Here is a 24685-nt window from a genome sequence, read left to right as displayed (position 1 = left end):
TAACAACAGGGTCCATCTCATCTTGCCGTATGTTCTTATTTATTCATTCATGGGACGTGGTCCTAGCTGGTAATATTGCCATTTATTGTCTCTCCATAATTGTCCCTGATCTGGAGAGACCCTGCCTCATAACTCCAGTGACCTGGTTTCAGTCTTGACCTCAGGCACTGTCAGTGTGGAGTTTGCACGTTCCTTCTGTGACCGAATGGAATTCCTCCAGGTGCTCCAGTTTCCTCCCACATCCCAAAGTGTGTGAGTTGATAGATTAACCAGCCTCTGTAAATTAGAACATAGAACATTGAACACTACAGCACAGGAACAGGCCCTTCGGCCCACAATGTTGTGCCAAACTAATTAAATTAGTAATCAAATGCCCAACTAAACTAATCCTTTCTGCCTACACAATGTCTGTATCCCTCCATTCTCTGTACATTCATGTGCCTATCTAAGAGCCTCTTGAACGCCTCTATCGTTTTGCCTCCACCACCATCCCTGGCAGCACATTCCAGGCACCCACCACTCTCTGTGTAAAAAAAGCTTGCCCCTCACATCTCCTTTGAACTTAACCCCCTCACCTTAAATGCATGCCCTCTGGTATTAGATATTTCAACCCTGGGAAAAAGATACTGGCTGTCTCCTCTATCTATACCTCTCATAATCTTATAGATCTCCCCTCAGCCTCCACCACTCCAGAGAAAACAACCCAAGTTTGTCCAAACTCTCCTTATAGTACATAGAGTCATAGAGCATTACAGCACAGAAACAGGCCCTTCAGCCCATCTAGTCCATGCCAGCCTGGTTTTCTGCCGAGTCCCATCTACCTGCACCTGGACCATATCCCTCCATACCTCTCTCATTTATGTACCTATCCAAACTTCTCTTAAATGTTACTATTGAACCTGCATCCACCACTTCCGCTGGCAGCTCATTCCACACTCGCATGACCCTCTGTGTGAAGTAGTTCCCCCTCAGATTACCCCTAAATATTTCACCCTAAACCTATGACCTCTAGCTCTAGTCTCACCCAATGTGAGGGGAAAAAGCCTGCATGCATTCACCCTATCTATACCCCTCATAGTTTTGTATACCTCTATAAGATCTCCCCTCATTCTCCTTCAAGCTTATTGATATCTTTCCTGTAGTTAGGTGACCAGAACTGCACACAATACTCTAAGTTTGGCCTCACCAACAGCTTATACAGTGTCAACATAATATCCCAACTCCTGTACTCAGTGCTCTGATTTATGAAGGTCAATGTGCCAAAAGCTCTCTTTACAACCCTATCTACCTGTGATGCCACTTTCAAGGAATTATGGATCTGTATTCCCAGGTCCCTTTGTTCTACCACACACCTCAATGCCCTACCACTCACTGTGTCAGTCTTACCCTGGTTTGTCCTTCCAAAGTGCATCACCTCACACTTGTCTGCATTAAATTCCATCTGCCATTTTTCAGCCCATTTTCCTAGCTGGTCCAGATCACTTTGCAAGCTTTGATAGCCTTCCTTGTTGTCCACTACGCCCCCAATCTTGGTGTCATCCGCAAATTTGCTGATCCAGTTTACCACATTATCATCTAAATCATTAATATAGATGATAAACAACAATGGACCCAGCACCGATCCCTGCAGCACACCACTAGTCACAGGCCTCCATTCAGAGAGACAACCATCTACTACTACTCTCTGGCTTCTCCTGCTAAGCCAACGTTAACTATCCCTAATCAGGCCCTGTCTATCCAAATACTTATATATCCTGTCCCTTAGAATACCTTCCAATAATTTACCTACGACCGACGTCAGGCTCACCGACCTATAATTTCCCGGCTTATTCTCAGAGCCTTTCTTAAACAATGGAACAGCATTAGCTATCCTCCAGCCCTCCAGCACCTCACCCATGGCTAAGGACGTTTTAAATATCTCTGCCATGGCCCCTGCAATTTCTTCACAGGCCTCCCACAAGATCCGAGGGGACACCTCGTCAGGCCCTGGGGATTTATGCACCTAATTCACCTCAAGACAGTAAGCACTTTCTCTTCAGTAATCCGGATATGGTCCATGACCTCACTGCTCTTTTTCCTCAATTCTGACTGTCTCTCAAGTAAATACAGACACAAAAAATTCATTTAAGATATTCCCCATTTCTTTTGGCTCTACGCATAGATGAACACGCTAATATTCAAGAGGACTAATTTTGTCCCTTGCTATCCTTTTGCTCTTAATATAGCTTTCGAAACCCTTGGGATTCTCTTCCACCTCTTTCATCTTGTCTTCCAGAGCAACCTCATGTCCTCTTTTAACCCTCCTGATTTCTCTCTTAAGTGTTCTCTTGCATTTCTAATACTCCTCAAGCACCTCATTTGATCCTAACTGCCGATACCTGATATGCACCTCTTTCTTTTTCTTTACCAGGGCCTCAATATCCCTCGATAACAAAGGTTCTCTAAACCTGTTAGCCCTGCCCTTTATTCTAACAGGAACACACAGATTCTATACTCTCAATATTTCACTTCTGAAGGCCTCCCACTTACCAGGCACCTGTTTGTTGGAAAACAACCTATCCCAATCCACGCCTGCCAGATGCCTTCTGATGCCATCAAAATTGGTCTTCCTCCAGTTTCGAAATTTAACCCTAGGACCAGTCCTATCCTTCTCCACAATTATCTTGAAACTAATGGAATTATGATCACTAGATCCAAAGTGTTCCCCTACACTCACTTCTGTCACCCACCCTGTCTCATTCCCCAAGAGAAGATCCAGTATCGCGTTCTCTCTAATTGTGACCTCTACATATTGATTAAGGAAACTTTCCTGAACACATTTGACAAACTCTATCCCATCCAGTCCATTTATAATATGGGAGTCCCAGTCAATATGTGGAAAGTTAAAATCACCTACTGTCACAACTTTATATTTCCTACAACTGTTTGCTATTTGTCTACAAATTTGCTCCTCCAAATCCCGCTGACTATGGGGAGGTCTATAATATAATCCCATTAACATGATCATCCTTTTTTTATTCCTCAGTTCCACCCAAATTGCCACTGTAGTCGAGCCCCCCAGTACATCCTCTCTGAGCACTGCCGTGACATTTTCCCTGATGAATAATGCCCCCCCTTCCCCTTTAATACCTCCTCCTCTATCATGTCTAAAACATTGGAACCCTGGAACATTGAGCTGCCAGTCCTGTCCCTCCTGCAACCAAATCTCACTGATGGCTACAACATCATAATTCCGTGTATGGATCCAGGCTCTAAATTCATCTGCCTTACCTACAATACTCCTTGCATTGAAATAGAGGTAACTAAGAATATTTGTCCCACTATGTCCAATCTTTCGGTTTCCATATTTGCTTGTATTCTTAAGATCTACTTTCCTCACAGCCTCTCCACTTGCTGCCCTGCCACTCTGGTTCCCACCTCCCTGCAACTCTAGTTTAAACCCCCCTGAGCAGCACTAGCAAATCTTCTCGCAGGAATATTGGTCCCCCTTCAGTTCAGGTGCAAACCGTCCTGTTTGTACAGATCCCACCTGCCCTGGAAGAGAGCCCAATGATCTAAAAATCTGAAGCTCTCCCTCCTACACCATCTGCAAACTTACTATCCCACCCATTTATGTTTACATCTAAGTCATTTATAAATATAACAAGCAACAGAGGTCTCAGTACAGATCCCTGCAGAACACCACTAGTCACGGACCTCCAGCCAGAATGTCCTCTATGGGCAAGTCAACTCTGAATCGAAACAGCCAAGTCACCATGGATCCCATGCATCTTAATCTTCTGGATGAGCCTCCCATGAGGGACCTTGTCAAACGTCTTACTAAAATCCATGTAGGCAACATTCACAGCTCTACCTTCATCAATCACCCTCATCACCTCCTCAAAAAACTCAATCAAGTTAGTAAGACACAACTTGCCTTGCACAAAGCCATACTGACTGTCCCTAATTGGGCCATGGTCTTCCAAATGCTCATACAGTATATCCTATCCCTAAGAATCCTCTCCCGTAACTTCCCTACCACTGACATGAGACTCACCGGTCTTTAGTTTCCAGGATTTATCCCTATTTCCATTCTTGAATAATGGAACATTAGCTACTCGCCAGTCCTCCAGGACCTCGCCTGTGGCTAGAGAGGACACAAAGATCTTGGTCAACGCCCCAGCAATCTCATCTCTTGTCTCTCTCAATAACCTGGGATATATCCCATCAGGCCCTGGGATATATCAGGACTTATCCACCTTAATGTTCTTTAAGAGACCCATCACTACCTCCATCTTTATCTCAAAATGCCCTGGCATATTAGCACACTCCACGCTGATCTCCCTATCCTCCACATCCTTCTTTTTGGTAAATACTGATGCAAAGTACTCATTTAGGACCTCATCCACATCCTCCACCTCCAACCACATGTTCCTTCCTATATCCTTGAGTAGTCCTACCCACTCCCTAGTTATCCTTTTGATGTACGTACAGAATGCTTTGGGATTCTCTTTAATCCTACTTGCCAAGGACTTTTCATGGCCCCACCTGGATTTCCTAATTCCCTTCTTGAGTTCTTTGCTGGCTTCTTTATAATCCTCAAGTGCTCTGTTTGATTTTAGCTTCCTAAACCTTACATATGCTTCCTTTTTCTTCTTGACTAAATTCACCCTCTCTCTCGACATCCAAAGTTCCTTTACCTTGCCATCCTTGTGCTTCCTTCTTACTGGAACATACCTATCCTGCACTCTGTGCAGTTGGTCTTTAAGCACCCTCCACATGTCAGATGTGAACTTGCCCAAAAACAGCTGTTCCCAATTAACTCTCCCTAGTTCCTGCCCAATACTCTCGTAATTTGCCCTGCTCCAGTTTAATACTCTCCCGCAAGGTTCATACTTATCCTTGTCTATATCTACCTTAAAATTTAAGGAGTTGTGATCACTGTTCTCCCACCAAAAGGTCAGTCACCTGGCCAGGCTCATTACCCAACACCAGGTCCAGTACGGCCCCTCCTCTTGTTGGACTATCTGCATATTGATTTAAGAAACCCTCCTGGATGCACCTAACAAATTATGACCCGTCTTAACCTCGTGCAAAAGGAGGTCCCAGTCTATACTAGGAAAGTGGATGTCACACACTACAACAACCTTGTTGTTTTTACGCCTTTCCTTAATCTGCTCGTATATCTCTTCCTCAATGTCCCAGTGGCTACTGGGGGGTCTGTAGTATAATCCCATCAGAGTGATTGCACCTTTCTTATTTTTGAGCTCTACCCATATAGACTCAGTGGATGAGCCCTGCATTATGTCCCCTCTGAGTGCAGCTGTGATATTGTCCCTGGTTAATATTAATATTACACTGTTGAGTAAGTGAGCAGTAGAATCTGGGGGGATTTAATGGGAATGTGGGTTGAATAAAATTGGATTAGTGCAGGATTTGTGTAAATGGGTACTTGATGGTTGGCGCGGACTCAATAGGCCAAAGACAGTTAAGAGTGAACCACAGTCATGGACTGTAGCCACATACAGGCCTGACTAAGTAAGGACGCCAGACTTCCTTTGTTGAAGGATTTTGGTGAACCAGACAGGATATTACAATAATCCAGGAACTTCATAATTACTGGCATTGAGACCAGCTCTAATTCCAGATTTTTATTTAATTGCTTGAATTATAATTCTCTTTTGCCATGGTGGGATTTGAACTCATTTCTCTGGATCAATTGTGCAAAAGTCAGGCTGAATCACTGAATTTCTCAGGATTCCAGCTGTCGTCATTGACCAGAAACTTGCACAAACCAGCCATATGAATGGAGTGGCAATAACAACATGTCAGGAGTTGGGGTTTTACAGAAATTCCTCACTGCCCAAAGCCTCTCAAACTACTACAGGATACAAATCAGGAATGTACTGGAACAGTCTCCATGTGGCAAAATAGACACAGCTGTAAAAACATGCAAGCAGCTCAATAAGTGGTAGTTCTTTCTTTATTACTGGGTCAAATTTGCAATGTACCAGAAACTCAACTGCAGGTCAGAGGCTAGGAATCCTGCAGCATGTGACACACCGCCACGCCTGTCCACCATCTACGTGTCTCAAGTCAGGAATGTGAGGGAACACTCTCCACTTGCCTGGATGAGTGCAGCTTCAACAACACTCAAGAAGCTCGGCACCATACAGGACATAGCAGCCTGCTTGATAGGTTCCCCATCCACATTCACTCACTCCACCACCGACGCACAGTGGCAGCAGTTTGAGAACACAACCCCACCTGGAACTTGCCCTCCAAGCCGCACGCCATCCTGACTTGGAAATATATCACTGTCCTTCACTGTCACTGGGTCAAAATCCTAGAGCTCTCTCCCTCACTGCATTGTGGGTACACCCACACCTCAAGGACTGCAGTGGTTCAAGAAGGCAGCTCACCACCACCTTCTCAAGGGCAACCAGGGATGGGCAATTAAATGCTGGCTCAGTCTGCGAAGCCCACATCCCTTGAATGAATAAAAAAAATCAACACTGTAGGAGTCTCTTTGCCACACAGACAGCAGTGGTTCAAGAAGGCAACTCTCCATTAGGACATCACAAAGTTTTACAGTGAAAGAAATACTTCTAATACACACGTGCAGCGGGTAGTGCTGCTGCCTCATAGTTCCATTGACCTGCATTTGATCCTGATCCCTGATGTTGCCACATTCTCCCTGTGACCACAGGATACTCCAGTTTCCTCCCTCATCCCCAGAGTACTGTAAATTATTCCTGTTGTTGGTGGATGGTCAGCAGATCTGAGGGGATTTGAGGAGCACGTGAGGTGGAATAGACTACAGAACAATAAGTGGGAATAGAACATAGGACGTAGAACAATTACAGAACAATTCAGGCCCTTCGGCCCACAAAGCTGTGCTGAACATGTCCCTACCCTAGAAATTACTAGGCTTACCCATAGCCCTCTATTTTACTCAGCTCCATGTACCTTTCTAACAGTATCTTGAAAGACCCTATCGTATCAGCCTCCACCACCTTTTCCAGCAGCCTATTCCATGCACTCACCACTCTCTGAGTAAAAAACTTACCCCTCACATCTCCTCTATATCAACTCCCCAGCACCTTAAACCTATGTCCTCTTGTGACCACCAATTCAGCCCTGGGGAAAAGCCTCTATCTACCCTATCAATACCTCTCATAATCTTATACACCTCAATCAGGTCCCCCCTCATCCTTCATCTCTCCAAGGAGAAAAGGCCGAGTTCCCTCAACCTGCTTTCATAAGGCGTGCTCCGCATTCCAGGCAGCATCCTTGTAAATCTCCTCTGCACCCTCTCTATGGCTTCCACATCTTTCCTGTAGTGAGGCGACCAGAACTGAGCACAATACTCCAAGTGGGGTCTGAACAGGACCTATATAGCTGCAACAATACCTCCCGGCTCCTAAATTCAATTCCTTGATTGATGAAGGACAATACACCATATGCCTTCTTAACCACAGAGTCAACTTGCGCAGCCGCTTTGAGCGTCCTATGGACTCGGACCCCAAGATCCCTCTGATCCTCCACACTGCCAAGAGTCCTACCATTAATACTATATTCCACCAACATATTCGACTTACCAATCAATGGGATTGATGGGATCATTCTGGAAACCAGCATAAACTTGATGGGCTGAATGGCCTCTTTCTATGTTGTAAGGAAATAAAGCATAATCAATGGTGTAATATAGGAACTGTGGTAGCTAATTGTTACAATCACAAAAATGTGGTTGAGAGAAGGGCAGGACTGGCAGCTCTGTGTTCCTGGGTTTATAAATTCCAGGTGTGACAGGTGGGTGTAAAAGAGAAGGGAGTGTCACACAGTTGTTCAGGGAGAGCATTGCACCAGTCCTCAGGGAGATTATCTAAGAGGAATTGACCAATGAGGCTAGATGGGTAAAATTTAGGAATAAGAAATGGGCAGTCACTTTGATGGGGCTATACTACAGACCTCCAAGAGACAGCAGGAGTTAGAAGAACAGATATAAAGGCAGATTGCACATGGATGTGAAAGCAAAGGGGTTATAGAAGGTGGGGATTTTAACTTCCTAATATTGACTGGGATTGCCTTAGTGCAAGTGGATCAGATGGGGAGGAACTCATCTTTCAAGAGGGTTTTCTGAAGCAGTATGCAGAGAATCCTACTAGGGAGGGGCTGTCCTAGATCTTATCTAAGGGAATGAGGATGAGCAAGCGATTGAAGTGTCTGTGGGAACAGTGAATATGGTCTGGGTAAGATTTAGGGTAGTTGTGGAAAAAGAAGAATTTGATCCTTAAATTCGTGCTCAAAATTGGGAGAATGCAAATTTCAATAGTTGTAGGAGAGGACTGGGATGAGGTCAATTGAGAGCAGCCACTAGAGTGGAAAACAACACCTGATAAGTGGGAGAAGTTTAAAAGTGAGATAATAAGAGTTTAGAGTCAGCACTCCCTGTAAGGGTAAAAGGCAAAGATGGTAAGATTAGGGAATTCTGGTCAACGAGGATGTTGACAGCTTGATCAGGGGAAAGAAGGAAGCGTATGTCAGGTATATGAAACTGTTCTTGAAGAAATCATTTGAGGTTTATAGGGGATACAGTAGAGAACTTAAGAGACAAATTAGGAGGGCAAAAAGGGAACATGAAATAACCTTGGCAAATAGGATTAAGTAGAATCCTAAAACCTTTCTTCAGTATACTAGAACGAAGAGGTTAGCCAAGGCAGGAATAGGTCCCTTCAGGGACCAGAAGGATATGCATGGAGCCAGAGGATATGAGTGAGATCCTAAATGAAGACTCCTCATCATTATTCTCCAGGTAGAAGGACATTGAGGCTGGAGAGTTAAAGGAAGGTTATGCTGACAATCTGGAGCATGTCTGTATCAGGAAGGGCAAATTGATAGAACTATTGGAGCACATTAGGGTGGATAAATCCCAAGGACCTAATGGGATCTATCCCAGGATACTGAGGGAAGCAAGGGAGGAGATTGCTGGGGCTCTGGCAGAGGTTTGTACATCTTCATTAGCCATGGGCAAGATACCAGAAGACTGGAAGGTAGATAATGTTGTCCCCTTGAAGTCAATGCAATAGATGTGGTTTGTATGGACTTCATTAAGGCCTTCGACAAGGTCCCACATGGTAGACTGGTCCAAAAGGTTAGGGCCCATGGGATACAGGGCAAGTTTGGCAAATTGAATCCAAAATTGGCATGACATTAGGAGAAAGAGGAGAAGGTCATTTTTGTGATTTATGAGATATTTCAATCTTTGTTAGCCACAGGTGAGGTGCCAGAAGACTGGAGGATAGCCAAACTTGTCCCCTTGTTCAAAAAGTGCAGTAGGGATAACCCAGGAAACTACAGACCAGTGAGCCTTACATCAAGAGAAGCAAAGGATTGCAGATTCTGGAATCTAGATGAAAAACACTGTGATGCTGGAGGAACTCAGCAGGCCAGGCAGCATCCGTGGAGAAAAGCAAGTGGTCAACATTTTGGGTCAGGACCCTTCTTCAGGTCCTGAAGAAACTGGATCGGAAATTGATTTGGTGATAGGAGGCAAAGGGTAGTGGTGAAGGGGTGTTTTTCTGACTGGAAGTCTGTGCAACCTTTGTTGTTTGTTTTATATTTATAAATGACTTACGTGGACTGAATAGTAAGTTTGCCAATGATATAAAAATTAGTGGAGTAATAGATAGCAAAGCAGGTTGTGAAAAGATACAGGGGGGCGTAGATCAGTTGGAAATCTTGGGGGGAACAATGGGAGATGGAATTTAATCCAAAGGTGTGAGGTGATTCATTTGAGATGTTAAATACTAACAGGATATATTGAAATAAATGGCAGAGGCCTCAGAAGCGTTGATTTACAGAGGGACCCAAGGGTGGAAGTTCATCGCTCCCTAGAAATTGCAATACAGTGGGTAGGATAGTGAAGAAGGCATTCAGCATGTTTGACTTCGTAGGCCAAGGCACTGAGTACAAGAGTTGGGGTATCATGTTGCAGCCAAACAAGACATTAATCAGGCTGCACTTAGAGTATTGTGTGCAGTTCTGGCACCTCACTACAAGAAGGCTGTGGTACATTAGAAAGAATACAGAACAGATTCACCGGGATGTTTCCTGGAATGGGGGGCTTAATTTATAAGGAAAGATTAGACAGGCTGGGTTTATTTCCACTTGAATGTAGGAGGCTGATGGATGACCTTTCAGAGGTTTTTAAAATGACAAAAGACTTAAACAGTGTAGATCATCAGAGTCTTTTTCCTGGGGTTGTGGAGGTTAAAAGTAGAGGGCACAGATTTTAGGTGAGGGTGTGAAATCTAAAGGAGATCTTTGGTGCTGATTCTGCATAACATACAGACACTGGTGGTTATATGGAATGAGCTGCCAGAGGAGGTGGTGGAGGAAGACACATTTTTTAAAAGGCATTTGGACAGGTACTTGGATAGAAGAGCATGGAGGGATGCAGGCTGAATGCAGGCAAATGGGATTGGCTCAGAAAGGCATCACGGTCAGTAGGGACAAAGTGGGCCAAAGGGCCTGTTTCTGGCTGGTACAACTCTATGATTCCATGATTATGGTTCAAGGAGCCCTTAAAGATCAGTTGTAACCTACTGGCAAGGATCTCCTTTTAGCTACTCATCCGTTTGACTTGTGGCATTTTTTCCCAAATTTCCAGGTGGTTGAATTCTGTAATGATAAGACCCACAATACTGAAGCACCCAACAGGCAGAACACAATGTGCAATTGCAGAAGTACTTGGGATGTGATCAGCACGTCTGAAGATTTCAGAAACATTTCCTCACCCCACACTGGTTCAGTCATCCCAACATTGACATTTCTACAGGCCAAGGACCGCGTGCTTTGTTTAGTCCTTGATGTTTCGGGAAGCATGACATTGGTAAGGTCTTTTATGATGCCATTCAATGAAATGTGCAGATAGGATGACAAGGGAGGTCTCAAAGAGGTTTGCCTGAAATTTTTTTGTCTCTATAACATTTCTCTTTCATTTATTGTACGTGTGTAGAAACAGACACATGGTCAGCATTTGGTTCAAATTTGTGCAAAATGCAGAAGAGGGTTTAACATTCCTGTTGAACTAAGAGATAACATTCACTCAGGGATGGACTGAGTTTTTGGCTGATGAATGTAAAGTGATCAGTTAGGGACTTTACCATTGCACCACCTTGTTATATGAGCTGATGTTATTTCTTCCTGCCCTCCACTTCTTCAAGTCTATAATCCTTCGTGCCACTAAGAGAAAGTACATAATGCAGGACCATCCCTTGGACCTGAACGGTCAGTGACACTTTATAGTCAAATGGTAGATAATGGTAGAATAGAGTTGTGGAGATGAAGACGTTCTGATGTTTAGCTAACCAGCCATGAATAATACAGAGACTTAAAGCATTTAGATACCTTGGATACTGTAATTACCTTTATGATGCTGAGGACACATCTTTAGACATTCTAAACAGTAACACTGGTGAATTTACCCAACCTGATCCCTCAACTAGAATCCAAGATGCTTGGATAAAATGGACAGCTTTTTGTGTTGCCTTGTCAGCCCTTTAATGTGTAATAGTACGGGTATCACCAAGTTTCAGAGACTATCCAGTATTTGGAGAAGAGACTATTAGGATGTTTATAGTCACCTAGAGGCCTGCAATCTTTGTTATTTACATCCCTTCTACCGGAAAAGATCATTTTTTTTTAGCGGATACTCTGTCTTCCACAACCTTTTCATTATAGTATATAATGCAGCAACTTTGATATGCTAAATATCAGCACTAAGTCTGATATTTCACTGAGATTCCTCTGGACTCGACCCTGCAACAGTACAGGTGAACTACTAGCAGGGCAACTCAATATGCAGAGTATGATGTAATTCAATGAAGGGACTTCCTGACCTGACCAAACTGAGATAGACAACTGTATGTATGACAGCCATGTGTTAGGTATGGAGACATTAATCAGAGCATTTCTCTGAATGGACCCCAGATAAAAGTATTTGATTAAAGTGAATTGAATGACCCCACTGGGTACACTGAGAAATCCTCATGAGCACAGCAGTGGATGGTGTTGAGACTATCTCCATGGCACCTTTCATTAAGTCAAAAGTATTGGGATTGGATGGCTGCTTAAGGCAGAGAAACCTTCAGGATAAGGGAGTGATGTACTCCATTGTGTCAAGGCTGTTCAACAGTGCCAGAGACGTGGGTTCAATCCTGACCTGAGGTGGTGTCTGAGTGAAGTTTGCACATTTTCCCTTTGACCTTGTGAGTTTCCTCTGGCCACACTGGTTTCCTCCCACATCCCAAAGATGCATATTAATTGGCCACTGTAAGTTTTCCCTACTGTGTAGGTGAGGGATCATTGATGAGACTATGGGGAGAATAAAAAATGAGATTATTGTAAGATAAATGTAACTGGGTGGTCAATGGACTGGGGTGGCTGATGGGTCCGTTTCCATGACTCTATGACTCTTTGACTCCATGACTCTATTCAGTGAGGGGTGTTGAAAACGTCAGGAAGTGTGGACTCCCTAAGGCTAAAGGAGCAGCGGGATTTGCCAGGAAACACGGCATTGACTATCGTTAATTTCTTCTCATGATCCATGACAACCTATACATTAAAGAGCATAGCCCTTTGAATTATTGAAAAGATCATGGTTCAAGGGAAAGAACATGAGTGCAGTCAATGCCTTCTTGTGCTCTGGAGAAACCAGCAATGCTGGAAAATCCCAGTGACTAAGACACCACCCTCTCCTCATTGAAATCAAAGTAAGTGAGGTCATTGCTCTAGGAGTGCAGAGCCTGGGCAACCTGTTTAATGTTACTGTGAGAAGTGGACTAGGAGAAATGAAACAGCGGCTGCCTGGAATGAACCAGTGGTCAGGAGAGTTGCAATGAACTTATCCTAAATAGAAAGAGCAGTCCAGGCGCAAGAGTGGGGCCAAAGATCATTCTGCAGAATGCCACAGATCTCGGTCAATGCAACCTTTGAAAGCCTGAGCCTGAAAATACATCACTTACCAGAGTGTCATATAGTCATACAGCATGGAAGCAGGCCCTTTATCCAACTTGTCATTGCCGACTGTGTTGCCCAGCGAGCTAGTCCCATGTGCCCGCGTTTGGCCCACAGCCCTCCAAACCTCTCCTATCCATGTACTTATCTCGATGGCTTTGAGACGTTGCTAATGTGCCTGCCTCAACCACTATTTCTGGCAGTTCATTTCCAAATACACACCACCCTTTGTGTGAAGGAGGTGCCCCTGATATCCCTTTTAAATCTCTTGCCTCTGATCTTAAACCTATGCCCTCTTGTTTTTAGCACCCCTTCCCTGGGAAAAAGACAATGTGCTTTCACCCTGTCTATGCCCCTCATCATCTTATATACCCCAATCAGGTCACCCCTCAGTCTCCTACATTCCAGGGAATAAAGTCCTAGTCTACACAACCTCTCCATAGAACCATAGAACACTACAGCACCGAAAACAGGCTATTCGACCCTTCTAGTCTGTGCCGAAACAGTATTCCGCTAGTCCCACTTACCTGCACCCAGTCCATAACCCTCCAGACCTCTCCCATCCATGTATCTATCCAATTTATTCTTAAAACTTGAGTGAGCCCGCAGTTACTACATCAGATGGCAGCCCGTTCCACACTCCCACCACTTTCTGAGTGAAGAAGCTCCCCCTAATGTTCCCCCTAAACCTTTCCCCTTTCACACTAAAGCCATGTCCTCTCGTACTTATCTCTCCTAATCTAGGTGGAAAGAGCCTACTGGCATTAACTCTGTCTATGCCCCTCATAATTTTGTAAACTATCAAATCTCCCCTCATTCTTCTATGCTCCATGGAATAAAGTCCTAACCTGTTCAATCTTTCCCTGTAACTCAACTCCTGAAGACCCGGCAACAATCTAGTAAATCTCTTCTGCACTCTTTCAATCTTACTGATATCTGTCCTATAGTTAGGTGACCAGAACTGCACACAATACTCCAAATTTGGCCTCACCAATGACTTATACAACCTCACCATAACATCCCAACTCCTATACTCAATACTTTGATTTATGAATGCCAGGATGCCAAAAGCCTTTTTTACAACCTTGTCTACCTGCGCCACCACCTTCAGGGAATCATGTATCTGAACTCCCTGATCCCTTTATTCCTCCGCACTTCTCAGTGCCCTACCATTTACTGTGTATGTCCTACCTTGATTTGTCCTTCCAAAATGCAACACCTCACACTTGTCTGCATTGAATTCCATCTGCCATTTTCTGGACCATTTTTCCAGTTGGTTCAGATCCCTCTGCAAGCTTTGAAAGCCTTCCTCGCTGTCCACCACACCTCCAATCTTAGTGTCATCAGCAAACTTGCTGATCCAATTTACCACATTATCATCTAGATCATTGATATAGACAACAAACAACAATGGACCCAGCACAGATCCCTGAGGCACACCACTAGTCACAGGCCTCCAGTCTGAGAAACAATCATCCACTACCACTCTCTGTCTTCTCCCACACAGCCAATTTTGAATCCAGTTTACAACCTTTCCATGGATACCTAGTGACTGAACCTTCTGAACTAGCCTCCCACGTGGGACCTTGTCAAAGGCCTTACTAAAGTCCATGTAGACAACATCCACAGCCTTTCCTTCATCTACTTTCTTGGTAACCTCCTCAAAAAACTCTACAAGATTCATTAAACACGATCTACCACGCACAAAGCTATGCTGACTATCCTTAATCAGCCCTTGGTTGTCCAAATACTTGTATATCCAATCCCTCAGAACACCTTCCAATAATTTACCTACTACTGATGTCAGGCTCACCGGCCTGTAAGTACCTGGTTTACTTTTAGAGCCGTTTTTAAACAACGGAACAACATTTGCTACCCTCCAGTCCTCTGGCACTGTACCCGTGGCTAAGGACATTTTAAGTATATCTGCCAGGGCCCTTGCAATTTCTACACTCGTCTCTCTCAAGCTCCGATGAAATATCTTATCAGGCCTGGGGGATTTATTTATCTTTGTTCGCTGTAAAGCAGCAAGCACCTCCTCCTCTTTAATCTCTATATGTTCCATGACACTAGTGCTTGTTTCCTTTCCTTCCATATCCTCTATGCCTGTTTCCTGAGTAAATACTGATGCAAAAAAACTGTTTAAGACCTCCCCCATCTCCTGAGGCTCCACACATAGACGACCACTCTGATCTTCTAGGGGACCAATTTTGTCCCTTACTATCCTTTTACTCTCCATATACTTGTAGAAACCCTTTGGGTTTACCTTCACATTATCTGCCAAAGCAGCCTCATGTCTTCTTTTTGCCTTCCTGATTTCCTTTTTTAGTATTTGCTTACATTTTCTATACTCTTCAAGTACCTCATTTGTTCCTAGTTGCCTATACCTGCTGTACACCTCTCTCTTTTTCTTAACCACAGCACCAATATCTCTTGAAAGCCAAGGTTCCCTATGCTTGTTAACTTTGCCTTTAGTCCTGGCAGGAACATGCAAACTCTGCACTCTTAAAATTTCACCTTTGAAGGCCTTCCACTTACTGAGCACATACTTGCCAGAAAACAACTTATCCCAATCCACTTTTCCTAGATCCTTTCTCATTTCCACAAAATTGGCCTTTCTCCAATTTAGAATCTCAACCAGAGGACCAGACCTATCCTTATCCATAATTAACTTGAAACTAATGACGTTATGGTCACTGGACCCAAAATGCTCACCTATGCATACTTCTGTCACCTGAAGTGTCTGGTTCCCTAATAGGAGATCAAGTATTGCATTCTATCTCGTTGGTACCTCTATATATTGATTTAGAAGACTTTCCTGAACACATTTGACAAATCCTAAGCCATCCAGCCCTTTCACAGTGTGGGAGTTCCAGTCAATATGTGAAAAGTTAAAATCCCCTACTATGACTACTTTCTGTTTCTTGCATCGGTCTGCTATCTCACTACAGATTTGTTCCTCCAATTCTCTCTGACTATTGGGTGGTCTATAATACAACCCTATTAGTGTGGCCACACCCTTCCTGTCCCTCAGCTCCACCCATATGGCCTCTGTAGACGAGCCCGCCGGGCTGTCCTGTCTCCGCACAGCTGTGATATTTTCCCTGACTAGTAACGCCACTCCTCCCCCTTTCATGCCTCCCCCTCTATCACGTCTGAAACAACAGAACATCGGAACATTAAGCTGCCAGTCCTGCCCCTCCTGCAACCAGGTCTCACTAATAGCAATAATGTCGTAATCTCATGTGCCAATCCACGCCCTAAGCTCATCTGCCTTACCTACAATACTCCTTGCGTTGAAATAGACGCACCTTAGAACATTTCTATCACGTACAAACCTTTGATTTCTGCCTATACCTGCAGTCCTCGCATGACCATTTTCCTCCTCCACCTCACTATCTGCTCTTACACTCCAGTTCCCCTCCCCCTGCAAATCTGGTTTAAACCCCCTGGAGCAGCACTAGCAAACCTACCCGCAAGTATGTTAGTCCCCCTCCAGTTCAGGTGCAAACTGTCCTGTCGGAACAGGTCCCACCTTCCCTGGAACAAGGCCCAATTGTCTAGGAACATGAAGCCCTCCCTCCTGCACCATCTCCTTAGCCATGTATTTAGCTGCATGATCCTCCTATTTCTAGCCTCACTAGCTCATGGCACAGGTACCAATCCTGAGATTGCAACCTTGGAGGTCCTGTCCTTCAACTTTGCACCTAGTTCTTTAAACTCTCTTTGCAGGACCTCCTCCTCCTTCCTATCCACGTCATTGGTCCCTACATGGACCACAACATCTGGCTGGTCACCCTCCCTCCTAAGAATATCGAGAACTCGATCTGAGATATCGTGGACCCTGGCACCAGGGAGGCAACAGACCAATCGGGATTCTCGATCTCTCCCACAGAACCTCCTATCTGTCCCCCTAACTATCGAATCCCCTATCACTACTGCTCTCCTCTTTTCCCTCCTTCCTTTTTGAGCTGTGGGTACCACCTCGGTGCCAGAGACGTGACCACTACAACTTGTTCCTCGTAGGTCATCCTCACCAGCAGTATCCAAAACGGTATACTTATTGTTGATGGGAACGGCCACAGGGGTGCTCTGCTCTTGCTGTCTATACCCCTTCCCTTTCCTAACAGTCACCCAGCTACCTGCCTCCTGACTTTTAGGGGTGACTATCTCCCTGAAACTCCTGTCTATGTCTGCCTCTGCCTCACGAATGATCCGAAGTTCATCCAGCTCCAGCTCCAGTTCCCTAACTCGGTTTGTCAGGAGCTGCAGCTGGATGCACCTTTTACAGGTGTGGTCATCAGGGACAAGTGTGCTGTCCCTGACTTCCCACATACTGCATACAGAGCACATGACTGCCCTAAATGCTGCCATCACTACCTAATTCTAAGTTAATTAAAATAAAGGAACTTACCCGGCCTTACCTCTCTGGGTGCAAGCTCTTCCTCAGCCTCTGCTCGCCGAAGCCTCTCGAGCCAAAGCCTCAAGCTCCACTCCTACCCTGAGCCACACACACACTGGCTGCTCCTCTTCAGTTACCCCTCCTTATAATTGTCCCTGTTGATTATCCCAAGTACTCACTCCCTCTAATTAACCAATCAACACTCTGTTTTAAATAATCAGCCCCTACCTGCTAGAGACCCGCTGCTCCAACGGCTCCCGGGACGATCCTGTAAGGATCTCATTGAAACTCAGGCCCCCAAGTCCAGGCAACATCCTCATAAATCTCTTCTGCACTCTTTGTTGTTTCATAACATCTTTCCTATAACGGGGTGACCAAAACTGTACACAATACTCCAAGTGTGGCCTCACCAACGTCTTATATAACTGCAACATAACCCCAATTCCTATACTGAGTGCCCTGATTGATGCAGGCCAGTGTACCAAACACCTTCTTCACTACCCTATTTACCTGTGATGCCGCTTTCAGCAAACTATGCACTTGCACTCCTAGGTCGCTCTATCCCATAACACTCCCCAGGGCCCTACCATTCATTGTATAAGTCCTACCCTGGTTTGATCTCCTAAAATGCAATACCTCACATTTATCTAGGTTGAAAGCCACTTGCCAATCATCAGCACACATACCCAGCTGATTAAGATCCCTCTGTAATTTTTAATAAACTCCTATACTATCTAAAACACCACCTATTTTAGTATCATCTGCAAACTTACTAACTATGCCTTGTACATTCACATTCAAATCATTTATATAAATTACAAACAATGAAGGTCCCAGCACCAACCCCTGTGGCACACTATAAGACACAGGCCTCCAGTCTGCGAAACAACCCTTGACCATCATGCTCTGCTTCCTACCACTGAGCCAATTATGACTTCAATCCACTATCTCCCCCTGGATCCCATCCAATCTAACCTGCCAGACCAGCCTGTCATGAGGGACATACACTGCCCTACCCCATCCACCTTCTTGGTTACCTGCTTGAAGAACTCGAAGTGATTTTTCAGGCGTGACTTCCCACGGACAAAGCCATGCTGACTGTCCCGAGTCAAACCCTGTCTTTCCAAATATTGGTAGATCCTGTCCCTCAGAATTCCCTCCAGCAATTTACCCACCACTGATGTCAGACTCAGTGGCCTGTAGTTTTCTGGCTTGTTTTTACTACCCTTTTTAAACAATGGCACCACATTAGCCACTCTCCAGTCGTCCAGAACCTCACCTGTGGCAAGAGATGAAGCAAAAATTTCTGCAAGAGGCCTCCACAATTTCCCCTTCAGATGAATACGTGGCTGAGGAGCTGGTGCAGGGGGCAGGGATTCAAGTTCTTGGATCATTGGGATCTCTTCTGGGGTAGGGGTGACCTGTACAAGAGAGATGGGTTGCACCTGAACTGGAGGGGAACCAAACTGGAGATTTGCTAGTGCTACTTGGGAGGGTTTAAACTTGAGTGGCAGGTGGGTGAGACCCTGAGCAGTTGAGTGGCTGATGAGAAATCCGGGGGTAATACTGCAGCCAGTGAGAGCAAATTTAGTTGTCAGGATAGACAGGAGCACAGTAAAGGGAGAGGAAAGACCATTGGTTTAAGCTGCATTTATTTCAATGCAAGAGGCTTGACAGGCAAGGCAGATGAATGCAAGGCATGGATTGGCTCTGGGGACTGGGGTATCATAGCCATAACTGAAACGTGGCAGAGGGAAGGGCAGGACTGGCAGCTGGTTGTTCCAGGATACAGGTGCTGCAGCTAAGAGAGGAGGGTCTCCCTCCTGCCTTCATTCTGCAGATATGTAGAGAGATTGCAGCTAGCTGTAAACATGATAGGGTCAGTCCTCGGCCTCCTCCACTGCCAGGAGAATTCCAAGTGCAAACTGGAGGAACAGCACCTCATTTTCCATCTTGAAACTTTGCAGTCTAACGGCATGAACCTTGAATTCTCCTACTTTACGTGATCCCCTCAACCCCCACCCCCCACAACCCCACCCCAACCACGCTTCTTCTTTTCTTCCCTTTCCTAGCCTATCTTTTTTCTACCCTTTTTTTTCTCTCCTTAGCTTCGGCCCATCCCCCGGTGGATCTGCTCTCCCCTCCTCTCCCGCACCTGCCTATCGCTATCTCTTACCTGCATCTACCTATCACCACCTTGTGCCCACCCCGCCTCCCCTCTTTTATCCACCTATCACTGTTCTGCTTCTCCCTCCTATATATTGGGCTTCTCCTTTTTCCTATCTTCAGTTCTGAAGAAGGGTCCTGACCTGAAATGTTGACCGCCTGCTTTTCTCCATGGATGCTGCCTGGCCTGCTGAGTTCCTCCAGCATCATAGTGTTTTTCATAATAGTGGGAGATTTTAACTTCCCTAATATTGACTGGGCCAACCATAGTGTAAAAAGCTTGGACGGAGTGGAATTAGTGAGATGTGTCCAAGAAAGCTTCCTTTATCAATATATAAAGGGAACTACTGGACAGGGTGCAACACTGGACCTCCTCTTGGGGAATGACGAAGGGCAAGTGGTGGAAGTGTCTGCCGGCGAGCACTTTGGGTCCAGTGACCATAATTCTGTTAGTTTTAAAATAGTTATGGAGAAGGATACAGCTGGTTCATAGGTTAAGGTCCTGAACTGGGGCAGAGCAAATTTTGGAGCCATTAGGCAGGATCTTGCAGTGGTTGATTGGGCGAGATTGTTTGCTAGGAAAGGAGCATCTGCCAAGTGGGAGGCCTTTAAAAGTGTGATGTCAGGAGTTCAGGGCCCGTGTGTTCCTGTTAGGGTGAAGGGCAAGGCTGGCAGGTTTCAGGAACCCGATTGATGAGAGATATTGGGGTTCTGGTTAAGAAAAAGAGGGAGGCATACACTGTGCATAAGCAATTGGGAACTAGTGAATGACCACTAGGAGTGTAGGAGTGCACTTAAGAGAGAAGTTAGGAGGGAAAAAAGAGGATAGGAGAGGGATCTGGCAGGCAAGGTGAAGCAAAATCCCAAGAGATTTAATAGATATATGAGGAGTAAAAGGGTGGCTAGGGAGAGAATAAGTCTCCTTAAAGATCAGCGTGGCCAGCTGTGTGTGGAACCAAGGGAAATGGGGGAGATCTTTAAAGAATTTTCTCTTCAGTTTTTACTGTGGAGAAAACAATGGAAGCTAAAGAAATGGGGGAAGTGAGTGGTGTTGTTTTGGACCACGTACAAATTTGCTGGGAGGAGGTGTTGGAGGCTTTAAAGTGCATTAAGCTGGATAAATCCCTAGGGCCTGACCTGGCACATTCTCAGACCTTGTGGGAAGCTAGAGAAGAAATTGCAGAGGCCCTTGCAGAGATTTTTGCTTCATCTCTGGCCACAGGTGAGGTTCCAGAGCACTGAAGAGTGGATGATGTGGTACCATTGTTTAAAAAGGGTAGCAAAAACAAGCCAGGAAACTACAGGCCAGTGAGTCTGACAACGGTGGTGGGTAAATTTCTGGAGGAGATTCTGGGGGACAGGACCTACCAATATCCTGGTAGATTTGGGACAGTCAGCATGGCTTTGTGCATGGGAGGTTATGTGTGACAATTCTCGGAGTTCTTCGAGGAGGTAACCAAGTGAGTAGCCGAGGGTAGGGCAGTGGATGTTGTCTATATGGAGTTTAGCAAGGCCTTTGACAAGGTCCCTCATGGCAGGCTAGTGTGAAAGGTTAGATTGGATGGGATCCAGGGGGAGATAGCGGATTGGATTCAAAATTGGTTCAGTGGTAGGAAGCAGAGGGTGATGGTCAAGGGTTGTTCCTCAGACTGGAGGCCTGTGTCTAGTGTCGGTGCTGGGACCTTTGTTGTTTGTAATTTATATGAACAATTTGTTGTAGATAGTGTAGAAGGTTATGAAAAATTACAGGGGGATCTTGATCAGCTGGGTATGTGGGCTGAGGATTGGCAAGTGGCTTTCAATCCAGATAAATGTAAGGTATTGCATTTTGGGAGATAAAACCAGGGTAGGACATACAGTGTCCATGGTAGGACCCTGGAGAGTGTTATGGAACAGAGGGAACGAGGAGTTTAAGTATGTAATTTGCCGAAAGCAGTGTCACAGGTAGATAGGGAAGTGAAAAAGGTGTCTGGCATGCTGGCCTTCAGCAGTCAAGACACTGAGTATTGGAGTTGGGAAGTTATGTTGCTTAAGACATTGGTGAGGCCTCACTTGCAGTACTGTTTACGGTTTTGGTCACCCTGTTATAGGAACAATGTTATTAAATTTATGAAAAAAGATTTATGAGGATGTTGTCTGGACTTGGGGGCTTGAGTTACAAGGAAAAGTTGCGTAGACTAGGACTTTATTCCCTGGAACATAGGAGATTGAGGTCTGACTTGATAAAGGTATATAAGACCATGAAGGGCATAGACAGGGTCAAAGCACAGATTTTTTTCTCCCAGGGAGGGGATGCTAAAAACAAGGGGGCATAAGTTTAAGATCAGAGGCAAGAGATTTAAGAAGGTCATCAGGGGCAGCTTCTTCATGCAAAGGGTTGTGTGTATTTGGAATGAGCTGCCAGCAATAGTGGTTGAGGCAGGCACAGGCAACATTTAAAAGCCATCTAAATGAGTACATGGATAGAGGTCTATGAGCCAAACACGGGCAGATGGGACTAGCTCACTTGGGCAACACGGTCGGCATGGACGAGTTGGGCCGAAGGGCCTGTTTCCATGCTGTATGACACTAAGATTCTGTGACTCAATGTGTTTTTCCAGTTTAAGTTGTGCCTCACTCAGGCAGTGGAGGAAACTGCAGACAGGCAGGTCAGAATGAGAGTGGAGACACAAGACACTGCAGATGCCGGAATCTGGAGCAACACACAAAACGCTGGAGGAACTCAGCGGGTCAGGCAGCATCTGTGGAGGGAAATGGACAGTCGACGTTTCGGGTCGAGACCCTTCATCAGGACCCAGGTCCTGCTGAATTCCTCCAGCATTTTGTGTGTTGCAGAATGAGAGTGGGATTGATTTATATTGGTGTAGGATTAAAGATATGTTGTCAATGATTGAGGGCATTGGGTATGTGTCTGACTTCGGGAAGTTGTCAGATGCACCAACCCGGACTGCTACCGGAAATATTCGTTCCAATTTTACTCTTGCTGCAACAACCTCAGAAATGATCGCTAGCTCCAGGTGATCCAATTTTAGTGGCAGACAGCAGTAGGACCATGGAAAATGGGGCCGAATGAACATTCCACACCCAGAACGTATGATGATCCCTTACCCGGCCGTTAATGTGGGGATGAATTTCAACAACAGCTTGATTCCAGCAGAATGATTGCAATTTTGTGATTTACATCTAAAAGCATTAAGGTTCAGTTGTACCCAGCACAGTCTGATCCATTAAACAGGGCTGTGCTTAACCTTACATCATTGTTTGTGCTTTTTGTTGGTAAACAGGAGAATCGCACTCTGAGGCTCCGACAAGCATCTGAGATATTCTTGCTGCAGGTTGTGGAAACAAGATCACGAGTTGGAATTGTCACTTTTAGCTCCAATGCAGAGATTAAAACACAATTAAAAAAGATTGATGATGACCGAATGAGGAAGGAACTTGTCCAGCTGCTACCAATGTCAGCAAATGGGGGAACAAACATTTGTGCAGGGATCCGCTCTGGCTTTGAGGTAGGTCTGGAAAGCTTCATTAATACATTACTTTCAGGGATTACATTTAACCCACCTTGTTGATAACTCATTGCCTTGCAGGTACTTCGTGGTGATGACAGAGCTACAAGTGGCGATGAAATTGTTTTGCTGACAGATGGGGAGGATGACAAGATTAGTGATTGCTTCACAGAGGTGGAACACAGTGGAGCTATTATCCACACCATCGCATTAGGGCCAACTGCAGCCAAAGAACTAGAGCAGCTCTCAGTGAAGACAGGTAACCAGCATCAAATAAATTGGTTTATTATTGTCACGTGTACTGAGGTACAGTGAAAAACTTTGTTTTGCACGCCATCCATACAAATCATTTCATCACATCAGTACATCGAGGTATTACAAAGAAAAACAATAACAGAATGCAGATTACAGTGTTACAGTTACAGAGAAAGTGCAGGCAGGCAGACAATAAGGTGCAAGGCCATGATGAGGTAGATTGTGAGGTCAAGAGTCCATCTTATCGTACTAGGGACCGTTCAATAGTCTTATAACAGCAGGATAGAAGCTGTCCTTGAACCTGGAGGTATGTGCTTTCAGGCTTTTGTATTTTCTGCCGAATGGGAGGTGGGAGAAGAGAGAATGTCTGGGGTAGGTGGGGTCTTTGATTGTGTTGGCTGCTTTACTGAGGCAGTGTCATGCGGTTAGCACCTGGAAGACCAGTGTGAGAATACTTTTTGGCACTGGAGAGGGTGCAGAGGCGATTTACCAGGATGTTGCTTGGGATGGAATGCTTCAGCTATGAAGAGCGACTGTGTTTGATATCCTTGGAGCAGAGGGGTGACCTGATAGAGCTTGACAAAATTAGGAGGGGCACAGATAGGGTAGACATTAGGAAACTATTCCCCATTGCAGAGTTGTCCATAACCAGAGGGCATAGGTCTATGGTAAGGGGGAAGATGTTGAATGGGGATCTGAAGAGGAAATTTTTTCAGCCAGTGGGTGGTCGGAATCTAGAATGCACTGCCTGAGGGGATGGGTCTGAGGCAAAGACTCTCACAACATTTGAATTGCCAGGTATAGAGGGCTACAGATCAAGTGCTGGTAAATGGAATGTGTGTGGATGGGTACTTGATGGTCAGTACGGACATGATGGGCTGAAGATGTTCCTGTCTTATATATCTCTATGATTCTTATGTTGATTCAAGTTCTCTGGTCCTTTTGTAATACAAACATTACCACATAAAGGTCAATTGGCCTGGATATTAACTGAGATTGTGGATAGATGAATGCATGCTGATTCTTGAGTCAAATTTCAAATCTTGAGTCAAATGTTGGCAGGTCATTGTTCTCAGAATTTAGAACATAAGAACATTAGAAAATAGGAGCAGGAATTGGCTGCTCATTCCTTGAAGTCCGCTGCCATTCAATATGATCATGGCTGAGTTGCCCCAGGTTCAACTCCTCTTCCCATAGCCCTCAAGTCCCTGATGTTCCAAAAATGTATCTACTTCCTCTTTAAATCCCTCCAATTTTCAAGCTTCCACAACACCCCGGGGTAGAGAATTCCAGCGATTCGCCACCCTCTGTGAGAAGATCTCCCAATGCACCTGTGTTTTAAGTTTCCGCCCCC

The 24685-nt window shown here is 45.0% G+C and overlaps 1 protein-coding gene across 3 annotated transcripts in view; it reads left to right on the top strand.

Moving 5' to 3' along the window:
* Nucleotides 1-24685, top strand: part of LOC127567722 (calcium-activated chloride channel regulator 1-like) — a 61625-nt gene that overhangs the window by 23294 nt on the left and 13646 nt on the right. For all 3 annotated transcript variants that reach the window (XM_052010691.1, XM_052010694.1, XM_052010693.1), the window contains exons 8-10: nucleotides 10652-10873; nucleotides 22852-23076; nucleotides 23158-23335. In XM_052010691.1, the coding sequence (XP_051866651.1) occupies nucleotides 10652-10873; nucleotides 22852-23076; nucleotides 23158-23335 (625 nt within the window). The remainder of the gene's footprint in view (nucleotides 1-10651; nucleotides 10874-22851; nucleotides 23077-23157; nucleotides 23336-24685) is intronic.

Source organism: Pristis pectinata, chromosome 3 (assembly GCF_009764475.1).
Source record: "Pristis pectinata isolate sPriPec2 chromosome 3, sPriPec2.1.pri, whole genome shotgun sequence".
Classification (NCBI taxonomy): Eukaryota; Metazoa; Chordata; class Chondrichthyes; order Rhinopristiformes; family Pristidae; genus Pristis; species Pristis pectinata.
This window is presented reverse-complemented; position numbering and strand designations above follow the sequence as displayed.